At 43.0% G+C, this 17,545-nt stretch overlaps 1 protein-coding gene across 2 annotated transcripts in view; it reads right to left on the reverse strand.

Annotated features, from left to right (window-relative positions):
• The window catches only part of LOC134356328 (transcription factor Maf-like), a 505,243-nt gene that overhangs the window by 411,007 nt on the left and 76,691 nt on the right, over positions 1-17,545 (reverse strand). Inside the window, exon 2 of one of the 2 annotated variants that reach the window (XM_063067218.1) lies at positions 84-672. The exons of the other annotated variant lie outside the window; for it this stretch is intronic. Coding sequence (XP_062923288.1) covers positions 663-672 — 10 coding nt within the window. The 3' untranslated portion in view covers positions 84-662. Of the gene's footprint in view, positions 1-83; positions 673-17,545 lie in introns of those variants that run through there. 2 annotated transcript variants of the gene reach the window in all.

Here is a 17,545-nt window from a genome sequence, read left to right on the forward strand (position 1 = left end):
TCCTTCCTGTTCTATCTCAGCTCAGTTAGTTGTTCATTTAGTCACCAACAGTAGCCATTGTAAAATTTAATGGAATGCATTATATGCCACACTTTTCTTATACGCATAAGTATTATAGTCATTTCATGCTTTTGTTTTTATTTTCCCAATCCTTGGATCCCACGGACTGTACAATGCCCAATCTGCTCTCACAATGGGAACTGTCTTCCATCTGATTAATACCATGCCCCTTGGGGGGCCTTGGCTGAAACGGAGAACTCGCCAGATGGGGAAATGTTACTTTGACCAGAGTCCTATCACTCTGCTGAACATTGTGCTGTCATTTTGACACACATCAGATCCACGGTTCTCTCAATCTCTCTCTAACACCAGAAGGAAAGAAGCTGGTGGAGAAGGAGACTGTTAATATTTTCCAATACAATAAGTAAGGAGAGCTTTACAAATTACAAGAACGAGCATGTTGACGAATGGTGAATTCATCACGATGAACGTCTGTTCTGCCAAGTGAGAAGGCTTTGTTCCCACCGGCCTGCATACCAAGATCCAGAGTTGACCATCATTTCCAGTTTCATCAATGAGAGAAGGTGTATGAAAATCCATGGGTTACCTGAGCTTGCTGCTGACTGGGAGATGCCTGGGCAGCCAGTCCCAGGTAATGATCGTCAAAGCTCCCTGTGGACGCACAAAACAGGGAATGTTAGTGGCAAAACTGCTGGTGTCACCCAAACCTCTGCTAGTGTTGCCACCTCTGGTTAGATGCACTGGAGGTTTCAGCACATGATCCTTCCACCCAGCTCCTTTTCCCATTTCAATGTCTCAAGTTCAAGTTTATTGTCATAGGCAGAGTATAAACGCCATGAAAATTAGCTTTCCGCAGCAACGGCACAGTACATAAGCAAACAGAAACTTAACATAAATGTTTTGCTTTTTAACTGTTAAAGGAAAAAAATGGAAATTAAATGTTGAAAATCTTGTCTTTTTTTTTAATTGTCTGTGATTTTTCTGAGGGATTGCTCACAGTGACCAGGAAATTAAAATCAAATTCCTGGACACTCCAGGGCATTTGTAGAGGGTTGGCAACTCTGTGGCAGCATCAGAATTGAGACATTAAACACCCAGCTCCTTCAAAACAGCTCTTGGTTAAGACAGCCTGAAAACTAGCTAGCAGTCTTCTGTTTGTACAACATCCCCAGTTTCTGATAAATTGCAATGCCTCGACGTGGAATATTTAGAACTGTTACTGCATAGAAGATTATTCAGTTGATCAACACTTTGCTGGCTCATGCTTGAGCAACATTTCTGCTCTTTCCCCACCTCTGGCCCTGCAAATTATTCCCCTCAATCCAATTCCCTCTTCATTGCTCTGATAGCCTGATTGATCCATTCGTCATCAGCCCCAGAATGCTTCACATTATACCTGCTTCAGAAAGTAAAAAAGGTTTCCTTCTCATAAGTGTGCAGAGAATTGAAGAATATGGAGATTGTGCAGGTAGAATGGATTAATTTAATTATGTTTTTAATAACTAGTTTATTTAGTTTGGCACAACATCATGGGCTGAATGGGTCTGCTGTGCCCATTTATGTTCAATATTCCCAATACTTTTTTCTTCACAACTTTTCTTTTATTTTCTTCCCACAAATTTTTAGACCTGTGTCTCCCGCTTCTGAAGAATTTGTTAACAGGATTAGCTTCCCTCTGTTTATAAGGCAGGTCAGCAACTTCAAATTCCCCGGTGTTATCATTTTGGAGGACCTGTCCTGGCCTCAGCATGTAAGTGTAATTACAAAGAAAGCACGGCAGCACCTCTACTTCTTTAGGAGTTTGCAAACATTTGGCGTGACATCAAAAACTTTGACAAACTTCTACGGATGTATGATGCGGAGTATATTGACTGGCTTCATCACTCTGGTATGGAAACACCAATGTCCTTGAACAGAAAATCCAACTAAAAGTAGTGGATGCGACCCAGTCCATCACAGGGAAATCCCTACCCAGTAATGAGAGTGCCAGGCTTCAGATGTTTCAGAAAGGACATGGAGGGAGGCAAAAGAGGTGGGGGGTGGCATTGCTGATCAGAGTTAGTGTCACAGCTGCAGAAAAGGAGGAAGTCATGGAGGGATTATCTACTGAGTCTCTGTGGGTGGAAGTTAGAAACAGGAAGGGGTCAATAACTCTACTGGGTGTTTTTTATAGACCACCCAATAGTAGCAGGGATATCGAGGAGCAGATAGGGAGCCAGATTCTGGAAAGGTATAATAATAACAGGGACGTCATGGTGGGAGATTGTAATTTCCCAAATATCGATTGGCATCTGGTATTGGGAAAGGAACCTGGTCAGGTTTCAGGTCTCTCAGTGGGAGAGCATCTTGGAGATAGTGATCACAATTCTATCTCCTTTACCATAGCATTGGAGAGGGATAGGAAGAGACAAGTTGGGAAAGTGTTTAATTGGAGTAAGGGGAAATATGAAGCTATCAGGCAGGAACTTGGAAGCATAAATTGGGAACAGATGTTCTCAGGGAAATGTATGGAAGAAATGTGTCAAATGTTCAGGGGATTTTTGCATGGAATTCTGCATAGGTACATTCTGATGAGACAGGAAAAGGATGGTAGAGTACAGGAACCGTGGTGTACAAAGGCTGTTGAAAATCTGGTCGAGAAGAAAAGAAAAGCTTACTAAAATTTCAAAAAACTAGGTAATGACAAAGATCTAGAAGATTATAAGGCTAGCAGGAAGGAGCTAAAGAATGAAATTAGAAGAGCCAGATGGGGCCATGAGAAGGCCTTGGCGAGCAGGATTAAAAAAAACTTCAAGGCATTCTACAAGTATGTGAACAGCAAGATGATAAGACGTGAGGGAATAGGACCAATCAAGTGTGACAGGTGAAAAGAGTGTATGGAACTGGAGGACATAGCAGAGATACATAAAGAATTCTTTGCTTCAGTATTCAGTAGAGAAAAGGATCTTGGCAATTGTAGGGATGACTTACAGCAGATTGAAAAGCTTGAGCATAAAGACATTAAGAAAGAGGATGTGCTGGAGCTTTTGGAAAGCATCAAGCTGGATAAGTCACCAGGACCAGACGAGATTTACGCCAGGCTACTGTGGGAGGCGAGGAAGGAGATTGCTGAGCCTCTGGCAATGATCTTTGCATCATCAATGGGGACGGGAGAGGTCCTGGAGGACTGGAAGATTGCAGATGTTGGTCCCTTATTCAAGAAAGGGAGTAGAGATAGCCAAGGAAATTATAGACCAGTGAGACTTACTTCAATGGTTGGTAAGTTGATGGAAAAGTTCCTGAGAAGCAGGATTTATGAACATTTAGAGAGGCATAATATGATTAAGAATAGTCATTATGACTTTGCCAAAGGCAGGTCATGCCTTACGAAACTGATTGAATTTTTTGAGGATGTGACTAAACACGTTGATGAAGGTAGAGCAGTAGATGTAGTGTACATGGATTTCAGTAAGGCATTTGATAGGGTACCCTATGCAAGGCTTATTGAGAAAGTAAAGAGGCATGGGATCCAAGGGGACCTTGCTTTGTGGATCCAGAATTGGCCCACAGAAGGTAAAGAGTGGCTGTAGATGGGTCATATTCTGCATGGAGGTTGGTGCCCGGTGGTGTGCCTCAGGGATCTGTTCTGGGACCCCTTCTCTTCGTGATTTTTATAAATGACCCGGATGAGGAAGTGAAGGGATGGATTAATAAATTTGCTGATGACACAAAGATTGGGGGTGTTGTGGATGGTGTGGAGGGCTGTCAGAGGTTACAGCGGGACATCAATAGGATGCAAAACTGGGCTAAGAAGTGGCAGATGGAGTTCAACCCAGGTAAGTGTAGGGTGGTTCAATTTGGTAGGTCAAATATGATGGCAGAATATAGTATTAATGGTAAGACTCTTGGCAGTGTGGAAGATCAGAGGGGGTTCGTGTCCATGGGACTCTCAAAGCTGCTGCGAAGGTTGACTTTATGGTTAAGAAGGCATATGGTGCATTGGCCTTCATCAAGGTGGAATTGAATTCAGGAGCCGAGAGGTAATGTTACAGCTATATAGGAGACTGGTCAGACCTCACTTGGAGTACTGTGCTCACTTCTGGTCACCTCACTACAGGAAGGATATGGAAACCATAGAAAGGGTGCAGAGGAGATTTACAAGGATGTTGCCTGGATTGGGTAGCATGCTTATGAGAATAAGTTGAGTGAACTTGGCCTTTTCTCCTTGGAGCGACGGAGAATGAGAGGTGAGCTGATAGAGGTGAATAAGATGATGAGAGGCATTGATTGTTTGGATAGTCAGAGGCTTTTTCCCAGGACTGAAATGGCTATCACAAGAGGGCACAGTTTTAAGGTGCTTGGAAGTAGCTACAGAGGAGATGTCAGGGGTAAGTTTTTTACGCAGAGAGTGGTGAGTGCATAGAATGGGCTGCCGGCGATGGTCGTGGAGGCAGATATGATAGAGATTCCTGGATAGGCACATGGAGCTTAGAAAAATAGAGGGCTATGGGTAACCCGAGGTAATTTCTAAATTAAGTACATGTTTAACACAGCACTGTGGGCCGAAGGGCCTGTATTGTCCTGTAGTTTTCTATTTTTCTATCCACACAGATCATTGTTGCAGGATAATAGCATTCATCATCAGGATCCCCACCACCCAGGTCATGTTTTCTTTTCACTACTGCCATCAGGAAGAAGTTACAGGAGCCTTGGGACTCTCAGCACCAGGTTCAGGAACAATTATTACCCCTCAATCATCAGGCTCTTGAACCAAAGGGGACAGCTTCACTCAATTTCACTTGCCCCATCACTGAAATGTTCCCATAAACTATGGACTGACTTTCAAGGACTCTTCATCCAATGTTCTGAATATTGATTGGTAATTTATTTATTATTATTAACATTATTTCTTTCTTTTTGTATTTGCACAGTTTAATGTCTTTTGCACACTGGTTGCATGCCCAGACAGCGCAGTATTTTATGGATTCTATTGTGGTTATTGAATTTATTGAGTATGCTCGCAAGAAAATGATGATGACATAACTGTACTTTGTTAGTAAATTTACTTTGAACTTTGAATAAAATAGCAGTAGGTCTAATGTAGGTGTCGAATGGTAGATTTCGACTCCGTCTTTTCCTGGATTGGTAGAACAACCTCTTGTGCCTGAGAGATGCCACTACCTTTCCTGGTTCACACTGTTCCACCCGAGGTGAAACTGAGCATTGGGAAGGCTGTGGGAAAGGTTAATTGAAAAGAGCAACAGACTGGCAGGGTTCTTTCCATGAGACATTTCCTTGTGATCTCCCGAATCAGGCTTTGGTAGAATCATTTGCAGTCTCTTAGTGAGAAGTGGTCTGTTGCTACAGATGGCTGTGGAGGCCCAGTCATTGTGTATACAGGTGTCCCCCGCTTTTCGAACGTTCGTCTTACGAAACCTCACTGTTACGAAAGACCTACATTAGTACCCTGTTTTTGCTTTCAGAAGGTGTTTTCACTGTTACGAAAAAGAAATTCAGCGCGTGATAAAAGGCAGCGCGCCCCAAGCAGCCGCACTCCCCTGGATTGGGAACTGCTTTGCTTTAACACGTGCCTGTGAGCAGCCGTTTGCAAGATGAGTTCTATGGTATCGGAAAAGCCTGAAAGAGCTCGTAAGGGTGTTACACTTACGGTAAAACTAGACATAATTAAGTGTTTTGATCGTGGTGAACGAAGTAAGGACAACGTGAGTTTGGCTTGTGGAAGCTGACGAACGTGATGTTGAAGAGGTTTTGGCATCCCATCACCAAGAACTGACAGATGAAGAGCTGATGCAATTGGAAGAAAAAAGGATAACAATCGAAACCGAATGAGTAATGATAAAGTACGACTTTAATTTTGAAAGGGTACGTCGGTTTAGGGGATATTTGCAGGATGGTTTGCGTCCTTATTAAAGAACTGTGTGAAAGAAAAATGCGCGAGGCTCAGCAGTCAAGCAAGCCTTCCACATCAGCCACAGCAGACGACGAACCTCGACCTTCGACATTGAGGCGGGCAGTCATAGGGGAAGATGAGCTGCCTGCTCTAATGGAAACAGGCGACGAGATGACACCCCAGTGTCCCACCACCCCAACCCCCAGGCCACGGACAGACCGATTCGCGGAGAATGCAGAGGTAGCCGGGAGGCACACAGCACATCTTTAAGAAAAAAGCCGAAATAAACATGCTAATTAATTAGGTGCCGCCGACACATAATTGTCGGCCCAGATCAGAGATGATGCAATCGGAAATCAGCACTGATCTGGGCCAACAATTACGGGTGGCACCTAATTAATTAGCATGTTTGTTTCGGCTTTTTTCTTAAAGATGTGCTGTGTTCCTCCCGGCTACCGCTGGACCCCTGCGTTCTTCGCGGCAATGTATCGCTCAGCGGCCTGAAGGGTGGGGGCCACCGCACCACCCAACCTGCAACGACTCAGTCTAACACACCATCATCAGTGTGCTCGCTGTCTTCCCGATTCCCGTAAGTGAAACTACACTGTACATACATTATTTCTACTTTATATAGGCAGTGTATTTTTACGTGTTATTTGGTATGATTTGGCAGCTTCATAGCTTAAAGGTTACTGGAGAGAGCGTTCTTGCCAACAGCGCTTGCGTGAGATTTTCTGCCGATGGCGCTTGCGTGAGATTTTCGCTACGGAGAACAGTTCAGTAATGATTGTGGAGAAGTATTTCTACTTTATATAAGCTGTGTATTTATCATATCATTCCTGCTTTTACTATATGTTACTGTTATTTTAGGTTTTATGTGTTATTTGGCCTGATTTGGTAGGTTATTTTTGGGTCTGCGAACGCTCACAAAATTTTCCCATATTAATAAATGGTAATTGCTTCTTCGCTTTACGACATTTCGGCTTATGAACCATTTCATAGGAACACTCTACCTTCGGATGGCGGGGGAAACCTGTATTTAAAGCAGAGGTTGATAGGTTCTTGATTGGTAAGGGTATCAAAGGTTACAGGGAGAATGGGTTGAGAGGGATAATAAATCAGCCAAGATGGAATGGCAGAGCAGACTCAATGGACCAACTGACCTAATCCTGCTCATATGCCTGATGGTTTTATGGTCATAATTATGAAATGTGAGACATAAAGTGGGTAAGAAATAACAACCAATGAAGGTTTAAAGCAAAACAATGCTTTTTTTGTAAGAAAGGAGAACTCTATCCAGTCACCTCTGTGTTGGAGGACGAAAGCACTGAACACTGTTCAAGTGACATTATGTTTTATTGTGCTGACCTGCATGGGTTGATGTATTTGCAGTAATTAGATACAAGGACCGAGATGCCTACACTGGGTAAAAGGAATAGTTACCTCTTATGCTGCTGAAACTGCTCACCAGTTAATGATAAGAAGGTAATCACCTGAAACAGAAACCCCTGTTAACTCACAAAAAACAACTTAATGCTGTATTTTTAGTCAGAAAGATGTACAATGATATTGAATATGTTGCACACTTCAATGTGTTTTACATTGCAAAATGCCCCAAGATTTCTCATAGAAACCCATATCTCAGTGGCTTGGCATATTATTAGGTTCAAAGTTCAAAAGTTCAAAGTAAATTTATTATCAATGTACAATGCCTGTGATTCATTTTCTTGCAGGCATACTCAATAAATCCATAACAAAATAAAAACCACAATGGGATCATTGAAAGACCACATCAACTGGGGCGTTCAAACAATATGCAAAAGACAACAAACTATGCAAATACAAAAATTAAAAATAAATAAATAAATAAACAATAAGTATTGAGAACATGAGATGAAGAGTCATTGAAAGTGAGTCCATATATTGTGGGAACATTTCAATAATGAGGCAAGTGTAGTTGAGTGATGTGATCTTTGCAAGGTACTGAGTCTTATATATAGCAATATATTGTCACTACGACCAGCCGATTTTTCATAACACATGTGATTTAGTGCCATCAACTGTTTGACTTGGAAGTCTTGCCTGATGACCTATTCATTGCTGTAAGTTAACACAGATAGTTAACTTCTGGCAATTATAAATCTTAACTTTGAGAACTTCCTTCATTTATTGCTCCAACTATTATTCCCATAAGCTTTTCTTTTCTGGGATTCAAAATACTGCACAAAAGACTCAGCGAATCAAAGGAAAAAAAACGTGATTTTGCTTGAATCTATCAAAGGTTTTATCTTGCCAAATAAAAGCAAGTAAGCAGTCGTCGAAATAAATAGACTCAGTAGCCACTTTATTACAAACGTAATTGCTTCCCATGTCATCAGAAAACATGGAATATGGAAAGCTAATAGAAATAGAAGTAAGGCACCCTTAATTTGAGGTCCACGTACATAGATCGCTCAAGGTTGCCACACAAGTTGGTAGGTTTGTTAAGAAGGAATATGGCGTGTTGGTCTTCATCAGTCAAGGGATTGAGTTCAGGATCAACGAGCTAATTTGAAACTCTATAAACCCCTGGTTAGACCACACTTGAAATATTATGTTCAATTCTGGTCATCTCAGCTTTCCGTTAAAGATGGCGTCGGTAACTGGCGACTTTACGCGTGCTCTCCCGAGCAAACTCCCCTCTCCACTATCCTATACCCGAGAAACCCTTTTAAACCTCCAATCTAGCAAGAACAAGATCAACAACACCCTGATGAAGCTACTGACCCAGCTGGAGACCACCGCACCAGAACTGCTTCTTAAACGCCAGACCACACCTGGACCCGACCAACGAGGCCCACCTCGTTCCCGGAGACCCGCGGTCTGCTACCGTGCTGGAGCGCTTGGAGACATGGCCCATTCTGACCAGCACTTCTCCGGAGCAGACAACCACACAGAAGTGACAGCAGAGACCTCAAGGTGCCCCAGACGCTTCCCTGGAGCGACCACCGTAAAGCCCGTTGGTGGCCATCCACAGCTGCCGGAAGTGAGGCCTCCGCTGCTGACCTCGGAAATCGAGCCCGAGGCTCGGCTGGAACGGAGGCCTCCACAACCATGACTCATCTTAAGGGCTTGTTTCAGCAAGCAGCCCGGCCATCCGAGATTAAGTGTCGGCTTCGGGGCCTGACCCAATCGACAGCCCAGGCCCCTGGCAGCTGGGAGTGGCAGTGGAGCCTCCCCTGTTACTCAGCCCGAGCCGGAGCACCCGACAACGCGACCCACCAACATCAAAGAGCTGACAACAACACACTGCATCGATGGAGACCTGTAAAGATGCACTACTTACTGAGGAAGCGTGGGAAAAGAGCTGGGCTGCTGGTCAGATTGAAGCTGAGGGCCTTCAGGGTCCCTATGCCCACCATCTACTAGCTAATGTGCAAGCCATAGAGAACAAGGTGGATGATCTTAAAGGGAGATTCAAGGAAGGTGACGGGCCCAGATGGTGTCCCAGGACGGGTTCTCTGGGCCTGTGCAAGCGAGCTAGCTGAAGTGTTTGCTGACATCTTCAACTGCTCCTTGCTTCAGTCTAAGATCCCCTCGTGTTTTAAGAAGGCAACGATAATCCCAGTGCCGAAGAAGAGCAAGGTGGCATGCCTGAATGACTATCGACCTGTGGCTCTGACATCAATTGTTATGAAGTGCTTCGAGCGATTGGTTTTGGCACACATCAACCACAGCCTACCGGTCAACCTCGACGCTTTGCAATTTGCCTACCGGAGCAACAGGTCAACGGCAGATGCCATCTCTCTGGCCCTACATTCCTCCTTAGAACACCTGGAGAATAAAGACGCATATGTAAGGCTCCTTTTCATTGACTACAACTCTGCCTTTAATACCATCATTCCAAATAAACTGATTCCTAAGCTCCGGAACCTGGGCCTTAGCACTCAGATCTGCAGCTGGATCTTCAGCTTCCTCACAGACAGGACCCAGCCTGTAAAAATAGGGGACAAGCTCTCCTCTACAATCACTCTGAGCACTGGTGCCCCACAAGGCTGTGTACTCAGCCCCCTGCTGTACTCACTGTACACCCATGATTGTGTAGCCAAGTTTCCATCAAACTCAATATATAAGTTTGCTGATGACACAACCATTGTAGGCCGTATCTCGGGTAATGACGAGTTTGAGTACAGAGAGGAAACTAAGAACCTGGTAGCATGGTGCAAAGACAATAACCTATCCCTCAACGTCAGCAAGATGAAAGAATTGGTTGTTGACTTCAGAAGGAGTAGCGGACCGCACGACCCAATTTACATCGGTGGTGCACAAGTGGAACAGGTCAAAAGCTTTAAGTTCCTCGGGGTCAATATCACAAATGACCTGACTTGGTCCAACCAAGCAGAGTTCACTGCCAAGAAGGCCCACCAGCGCCTTTACTTCCTGAGAAAACTAAAGAAATTTGGCCTGTCCCCTAAAACCCTCACTTATTTTTATAGATGCACCGTAGAAAGCATTCTGCTAGGGTGCATCACAACCTGGTACGGGAGTTGTCCTGTCCAAGACTGGAAGAAGCTGCAGAAGGTCGTGAACACGGTGCAGCACATCACACAAACCAATCTTCTGTCCTTGGACTCACTTTACACCGCACGCTGTCGGAGCAGTGCTGCCAGGATAATCAAGGACACGACCCACCCAGCCAAAAGACTTTTCGTCCCTCTTCCCTCCGGGAGAAGGTTCAGGAGATTGAAGACTCGTACGGCCAGATTTGGGAACAGCTTCTTTCCAACTGTGATAAGACTGCTGAACGGATCCTGACCCAAATCTGGGCCGTACCCTCCAAATATCCAGACCTGCATCTCGGTTTTTTTGCATTACCTTACTTCCCATTTTTCTATTTTCTACTTATGATTTATAATTTAAATTTTTAATATTTACTAATTTTAACTATTTTTAATATCTTTAATATTTAATATTTGTAATCCAGAGAGTGTGAAGCGCGGAATCAAATAGTGATGATTGTACACTCTAGTACCAATTGTTTGGCGACAATAAAGTATAAAGTACATTAAAGTAAAGTATTATTATGGGAAGGACATGGAAGAGAGGGTGCAGGTAAGATTTACCAGAATGTTGTCTGGATTAGAAAGGTATCTTATAAGGAAAGGCTGAATGAACTGGGGCTTTTCTTTATAGAGCGAAGGAGGATGAGATGTGAATTGATGAAGGTGCACAAGACGGTATGAGGCATAGATTGAGAGGTAGCCAGAGACTGTTCCCAGGGTTGAAATGGCTAATAAAAGGGGGCACAATTTAAGAGGATTGGAGGAAAGTACAAGGGGGATGTCAGGGGTTAAGTTTTTACACAGAGTCGTAAGTGCATGGACCAGTAATGGTGGTGGAGCCATTTAACACCTCTTAGATAGGCACATGGATTAAGTAAATATAGAGAGCTATGTTGGAGAGAAAGGGCTAGATTGATCTTGGAATTGGTTAAAAGGTCAGCATAACATTGTGGTCTGAAGAGCCTGTACTGTGCTATAATACTCTGCATTCATCTCAAGGACTCTTCGTCTCATGTTCTCGATATTTATTGCTTACCTATTTTTTTTTTTGCAATTGCACAGTTTGTTGTCTTTTGTACACTGGTTGTCCACTCTGTTGGTGCGGTCTTTCACTGATCCTATCGTGGATATTGCATTTATTGAGTATGCCTGCAAGAAAGTGAAAGTCAGGGTTGTATATGGTGACATACGTGTACTTTGATACTAATTTTACTTTGAATGTTGATGTTCTATGTTGATCCCAAGAGCTGCTTATGGAGGAGAAGACCTATGAGATGTTTGGGAGTTGGATTGAGTTTCCTGGAATAAACAGAGTTCTCACCATTAACTGTTAGTTCTGGAAAACAGTACAGTACTTGCACATGCTGTTTACCCATTGCTTACTTCCTGCCACTACACTCACATAGCCAGATAGTGAAGTCATTGTCAGCCCATCGTGGTTCCCTTTTGATTGATGGAACAGGTAAAGGACATGACTTTGAAGAATCACTTACAGCACCAGGTTTACCGTCCAGAGACTGCTAATGGAGGATGCAGCTGAACAGGAAAGCAATTTAAATCTTTTAAGAGATACTGCCCAGTAGAGGAGGTGTATCATTGAACGGTTGCAGGAGGAAGGCATCTGGCCTGTTTTATCCATGCCGTCAAGCCATCGTTTCCTTTTTTATTTTGCACTTACAGTACACTAAACTAAGAACTATTCAGGTGTTACACCTGAATAAAATACACTTTTTTAGGTATACTGGTTCATGTGTTCATACCTGATACCTAATAAAGTGACCTCTGTTAACGAGAGAGGTCGGAGGAGAATGGCGTTAGAAGAACATCTCTGAAGCAGAACATGCCACACGCTGAACAAGATAGGCTACAGCAGCAGAAGACCATGAACGTGCACTCAGTGGCTACTTTTTTACAGAAGGTACCTAATAAAGTGGCCACTGTGTGTAGATTACTGACATTTCTAAATAATCCAAGTGAGCAACCACTTGAGTCGAGTATGATGTTCTCCTGTCGGGTTGTCTGTTGGTGGCTGTGGAGGCTGATCCGGGATCCGCTAAACAGGGACGTTAGCTGGGGGGATTCCTTTGGCGGAGAATACCTGTGCGTGACTTGGTTTGAGGTGGGGAGAGTAATGTGTGGTCAGCCACCGCACAGTCCTTGACAGTCGAGGTCAGGGTCCAGTGGCATGGAATGCATGACGCCTGGGGGACCGGACCCTTCACTTCTGCAACCCTCCCACGCCTATGTTGTGATGTGTAAACTAAGTAGCCACCTCTGATGCAGCCAGGACCTCTGATCAATGCTCCTAATTTCTATACTGGAGCCAGAAGCAGGTTCTATTAGACACTATATAATCTTGTTGTCAAGCATGACAGGGAAACTATAGACTCCCTGTGATACCAGATCTGAAATGTCAACTATTGCTTAACACTCAAAGGAATGCACAGGGAATAGTTGTCTTTTTTATCGTTGGTATCCATTTTATGTACTTACTCTGATTTTAACATGCCTGGAGGGGATGCCAGCAGGAGTAGGAGGGGCAGAATTGGAATCGTTGATGGAAGACACTGAATGGTGTTACAGGTAATGGAAAAGCCAGTGAGATGTTAACGGGTTGACGTTTAAAGTTCATGGTGTGATCTTCATTTTATACATTATTAAGTTACACATGCAGCCGAAATATTGTGGCCGTCTTTGCCGTGGATTGAGACATTGTAAATGTACACTGAATGGCCACTTTATTAGATACAGTAGTGCACCACAGGAATGGAACCTGGTGTAGCCGTCCACTTCAAGGCTGAGCTTGTTGTGCATTCTGAGATGTTCTTCTGCACACCACTGTTGTATCCAGTGGTTACTTGAGAAACTGTCGCCTTCCTGCCTGATTGAACCAGTCTGGCCATTCTCCTCTGACCTCTCTCATCAGCGAGGTATTTTCACCCACAGAGTTAATGCTTTTCCCTTTCTGCAACCTTCTCGGTAAACTTGAGAGACTCCTTAGCATGAAAATGCCCGGAGATCAGTAATTTCTGAGATATTCAGATGACCCCGTCGGGCACCAATAATCATTCCTTGGTCAAAGTCACTTAGATCACATTTCTTCCCCCATTCTGATGTTTAGTCTGAACAAGTGAACCTCTGCGTCTGCATGCTTTTATGCATTGAGTTGCTGCCAAACGATTGGCAGGTTAGATATTTGCATTAATGAGCAGGTGTACCTAATAAAGTGGCCACTGAGTGTTAGTGCTGGAATGAAACGAGTTAAAGATGCATGCAGGAGAGAATGGTTGCAAAGCTTGTTCAATGTTAAGAACTGAGATGAGTAATTACACTAAGCAAAATTATTGCAGATGTGTTTCAAAATGTTGCCTCAGGACATTCTAGTGATGTCTGTGTATTCTTGAGATTGTTGATTAATGATTTTGCTTGTAAAAAATCAAGTGTAAATGCTGAGGGGAAATTAATTTAATTTGAACTCAATCCATATTTCAGCTGCTTTATTTACAGTTCTAGTTTCACTCTGAAACTTGTACCCAAACCTTAAACAAACCCCGCCGTAAAGATGACATAAGACCATAAGACATAGAAGCAGAATTAGGCCATTCAACCCATTGAACTGCTCCATTATTCCATCTTGGCTGATTTAGAGTCATAGAGCCATAGGCCTCTCTAATCAGTGCTGAACCATTTAAACTGCCTACTGCCATCGACCTGTACTGGTACCATAGCCCTCCATACCCCTCCTATCCGTGTACCAATCAAACTTTGCTGAAATGTTGAAATCAAGCTTGCTTGCACCACTTATGTTGGCAGCTCATTTCACACTCTCATGACCCTCTGAGTGAAGAAGATTCCCCTCATGTTCACCCTCAACCCATGACCTCTGGTCATAGGCCCACCCACCTCAGTGGAAAAGTCCCACCCAACCTCAATTATTCCTCTCAACCCCATTCTCCTGCCTTCCCTCTGTAACCTTTGCCACCTTTATAATCAAGAACCTGTCAATCTCTACTTAAAATATACCAAATGACCTGGCCTCGATAGCCATAATGGCATTCTAAGTAGCAAACGTATAGTTACTGTATTTAGCATCCCTGCATGTCATTGAATTGGGAGAAACTACCTTGAGAAAATATTGTGTCTACATAATAAATGGGTTTAAAGAGATAAGTCTGTCAGACTAACATGTAACTTTACAATGATCATTGTCCTTTCAGCTTTAAGACATGGATTTCAGTTTAATCCAGGATAATGGACTGAAAGCTTTCTTAGTTTGCCAGTTGTAAAGATGCAAAATAAAATTAGATTAGCCAGCCATGGCTAATGGATGCAAAACTGGCTGTAAGTAAGCTCTGTTCACAGCACCAGCACAAGGTTAAGTACTAGTGATCTCTCAGTTGGTACTCCTCTTACCTCTGAGTTTGTATGTTGTGAGATGAAGTCCGCTCCAGAGAAACAAATACAACAATTTCTACATATACTGCAGTGTCTTGTTGTGGAGTGCTACACTGTTAAAGCTACAGTCTTCCAGATGAAATGATAAACTAGGACTTATCCTAAAGCAGAACACACACAACACTAGAGGATGCAGCCCGGTGACCTGACCTCCACAGTCATAATGACTTCTTAAGAGTCAAAAATATAGTCCCTGCACATCATTGAATCCTGGAAAGATACCTTGAGAAAATATTGTATCTACATCTATGGAAAAGAGTAAACAGACGATGTTTTGGGCTGAGACCCTTCTTCAGGACTAGGGTCTCAGCCCGAACATCGACAGTTTACTCCTTTCCATGGATGCTGCCTGGCCTGCTGAGTTCCTGCAGTGTAATTTGTGTGTTGCGATGGAGTTCCTGCATCTGCGGACTTTCCGTGTTTGAGGCATATTCTGCTGTGTCTTGGTGTCAGAAATTCATAGGGTCAAACAGCAATACAGAAGAGATACAGGCCCTTCAGCCCAGTAAGTCTATGCCAACCACAGTGGCTCTCAGCTCATCCCAATTTCCAATGTTCAGCCCATATCCCTCTAAGCCTCACCCTCCTACGTACCTATCCAAATGTTCTTAAACAATGCCATTGCACTTGCCGTAAACATACCCTCTGGCAGCTTGTTCCATGCACTCACCACCCTCTGCATTAAAAAACTTGACCCTCAGGTCCCTTTAAATCTTCCCATCTGATCCTGTTCTATTCGCCATAGTTCTGGACTCTCCTACCCTGGGGAAAAGACTGTCACCATCCATCTTATCTACCCCTCTCATAATTTTATACACTTCTATAAGGTTCCCCCTCATTCACCTGTGTCCCCATGAATAAAGACCTACTCTGGCCATCGTCTTTCCATAAATCAGGCCCTCTAGTCTTGGCACATTCCTTTCGGCACACTCTCTAGTTTAACCACATATTTCCTATAAAAAGGGTGTCCAAATCTGCACATAGTACTTCAAGTGTGGTCTCACCAATCACTTGTAGAACTGCAACTACATAATGTCGCAACTTCCCACAAGAAAATGAATCTCAAGATTGTAAATGGTGACATATATGTACTTTGATGATAAATTTCATAATAAATTTAACCTGAAACTTTTTTGAACTTTGAACTCAGTTCCTGCATGATAAAGATCTGTGTGCTAAATGCCTTTTTCACCACCCTCTCTATCTGTGATGCAACTTTCAGTGAAGAATATACTTACACCCCTCAGTCCCTCTGTTCCATTATACTCCCTTGGACCCCACCATTCATCCTGTAAGTTCTATCCCAAGTTGAAATTCCAAGATGCATCACTTCACACTTCACTGTATTGAAATCCATTTGCCACTCCTTGGCGACTTCCCTAATTGATCAAGATCCCTCTGAAATCTCCGATAACCTTCTTCACTGTCAACAACACCTCCTAGTTTCATGTCAACTGCAGACTTACTGACCAAGCCTAGTGCATTTCCATCAAAATCATTTATAAAAATAAAGAGTAATTTCCAAACACCAATGCCAGTGGCACACCACTAGTCACTATCCTCCATTCCGATTAACAACCTTCAACCACCACCCTCTGCTTCCTATCTCCAACACAATTTTTTGGCCGAAAGAGCTCTCCCAAGATTCCATGGGTCCTAACCTTTCAGACCAGCGTATCATGTGGGACTTACTGAAGTCCAAGTAGACAACATCCTTGGCCCAATGCTCATGTACCTTTTTGGTTACTTCTTCAAAAATCTCTAGAAAGTTTATCAAGCATGACTTCCCACACACAAAGCCATGCTGACTCCTCCTAATTTGTCTATCCAAATGCTGGTAGATCCTGACCCTCAAAATTCCCTTCAGTAACACCTACACTACTAATTCAGACTGACCAAGCTGTAGTTCTCTGATTTGTCCTTGCTACCCTTTTCAAACAATGGAACAACATTAGCTACCTTCCAATTTTTGAGAATTTCACTAGTGACTAACAATGAAGCAATATCTCCACAATTTCCTCTCTAGCCTTCCACAAAATCCATGGATGCACGTGGTCAGGGCAAGCAAAAGTGTATGCATGTTAAAATCTACAGTTCAGTTTGGACAGAAACCAAGACAGGCAGTCCAACAATCTCTGGATCAAACAAGCTAACTTTGTTCAATGTGCTTGATGCATTGAACTTTGAAGAACCAAAAATGTTGGGAAGCTTCCAAGACTTGACTTCAACCATCCAATTTCTGCTCAAACCAAATTCCAAAGCTGAATCACGAGCTAAACCTTCCAATGGCAATTTATGTCCCCTAGTCAAGAGATAGTTCAAATTCAAATTAGAAGAGGACAGTGTTATTAAAGTATGTCAATCCCTTGAAGATGTTTCACATGACAAATTTTATAGAAGCCTTTAAATAAATACATAATTATCTCCATATCATTCACATAGAGCTCATATGAATCACAAATCAAGGTCTTAGGATTTTGTTTATCATTCTTTTCATTTCTGACGTGATCCTACCTAAGACCTTGTTACTGAATATGCAAAAGATGGAGAGATGCAGAATATTTTCCAAGTAACTCTGATGTTAGGGTGCGGAATCATTCATTGTTGTTAGGATGCAGAAATCAAAAATATGAATTCA

The sequence above is a fragment of the Mobula hypostoma genome, chromosome 14, assembly GCF_963921235.1.
Source record: "Mobula hypostoma chromosome 14, sMobHyp1.1, whole genome shotgun sequence".
In the NCBI taxonomy this organism is placed as follows: Eukaryota; Metazoa; Chordata; class Chondrichthyes; order Myliobatiformes; family Myliobatidae; genus Mobula; species Mobula hypostoma.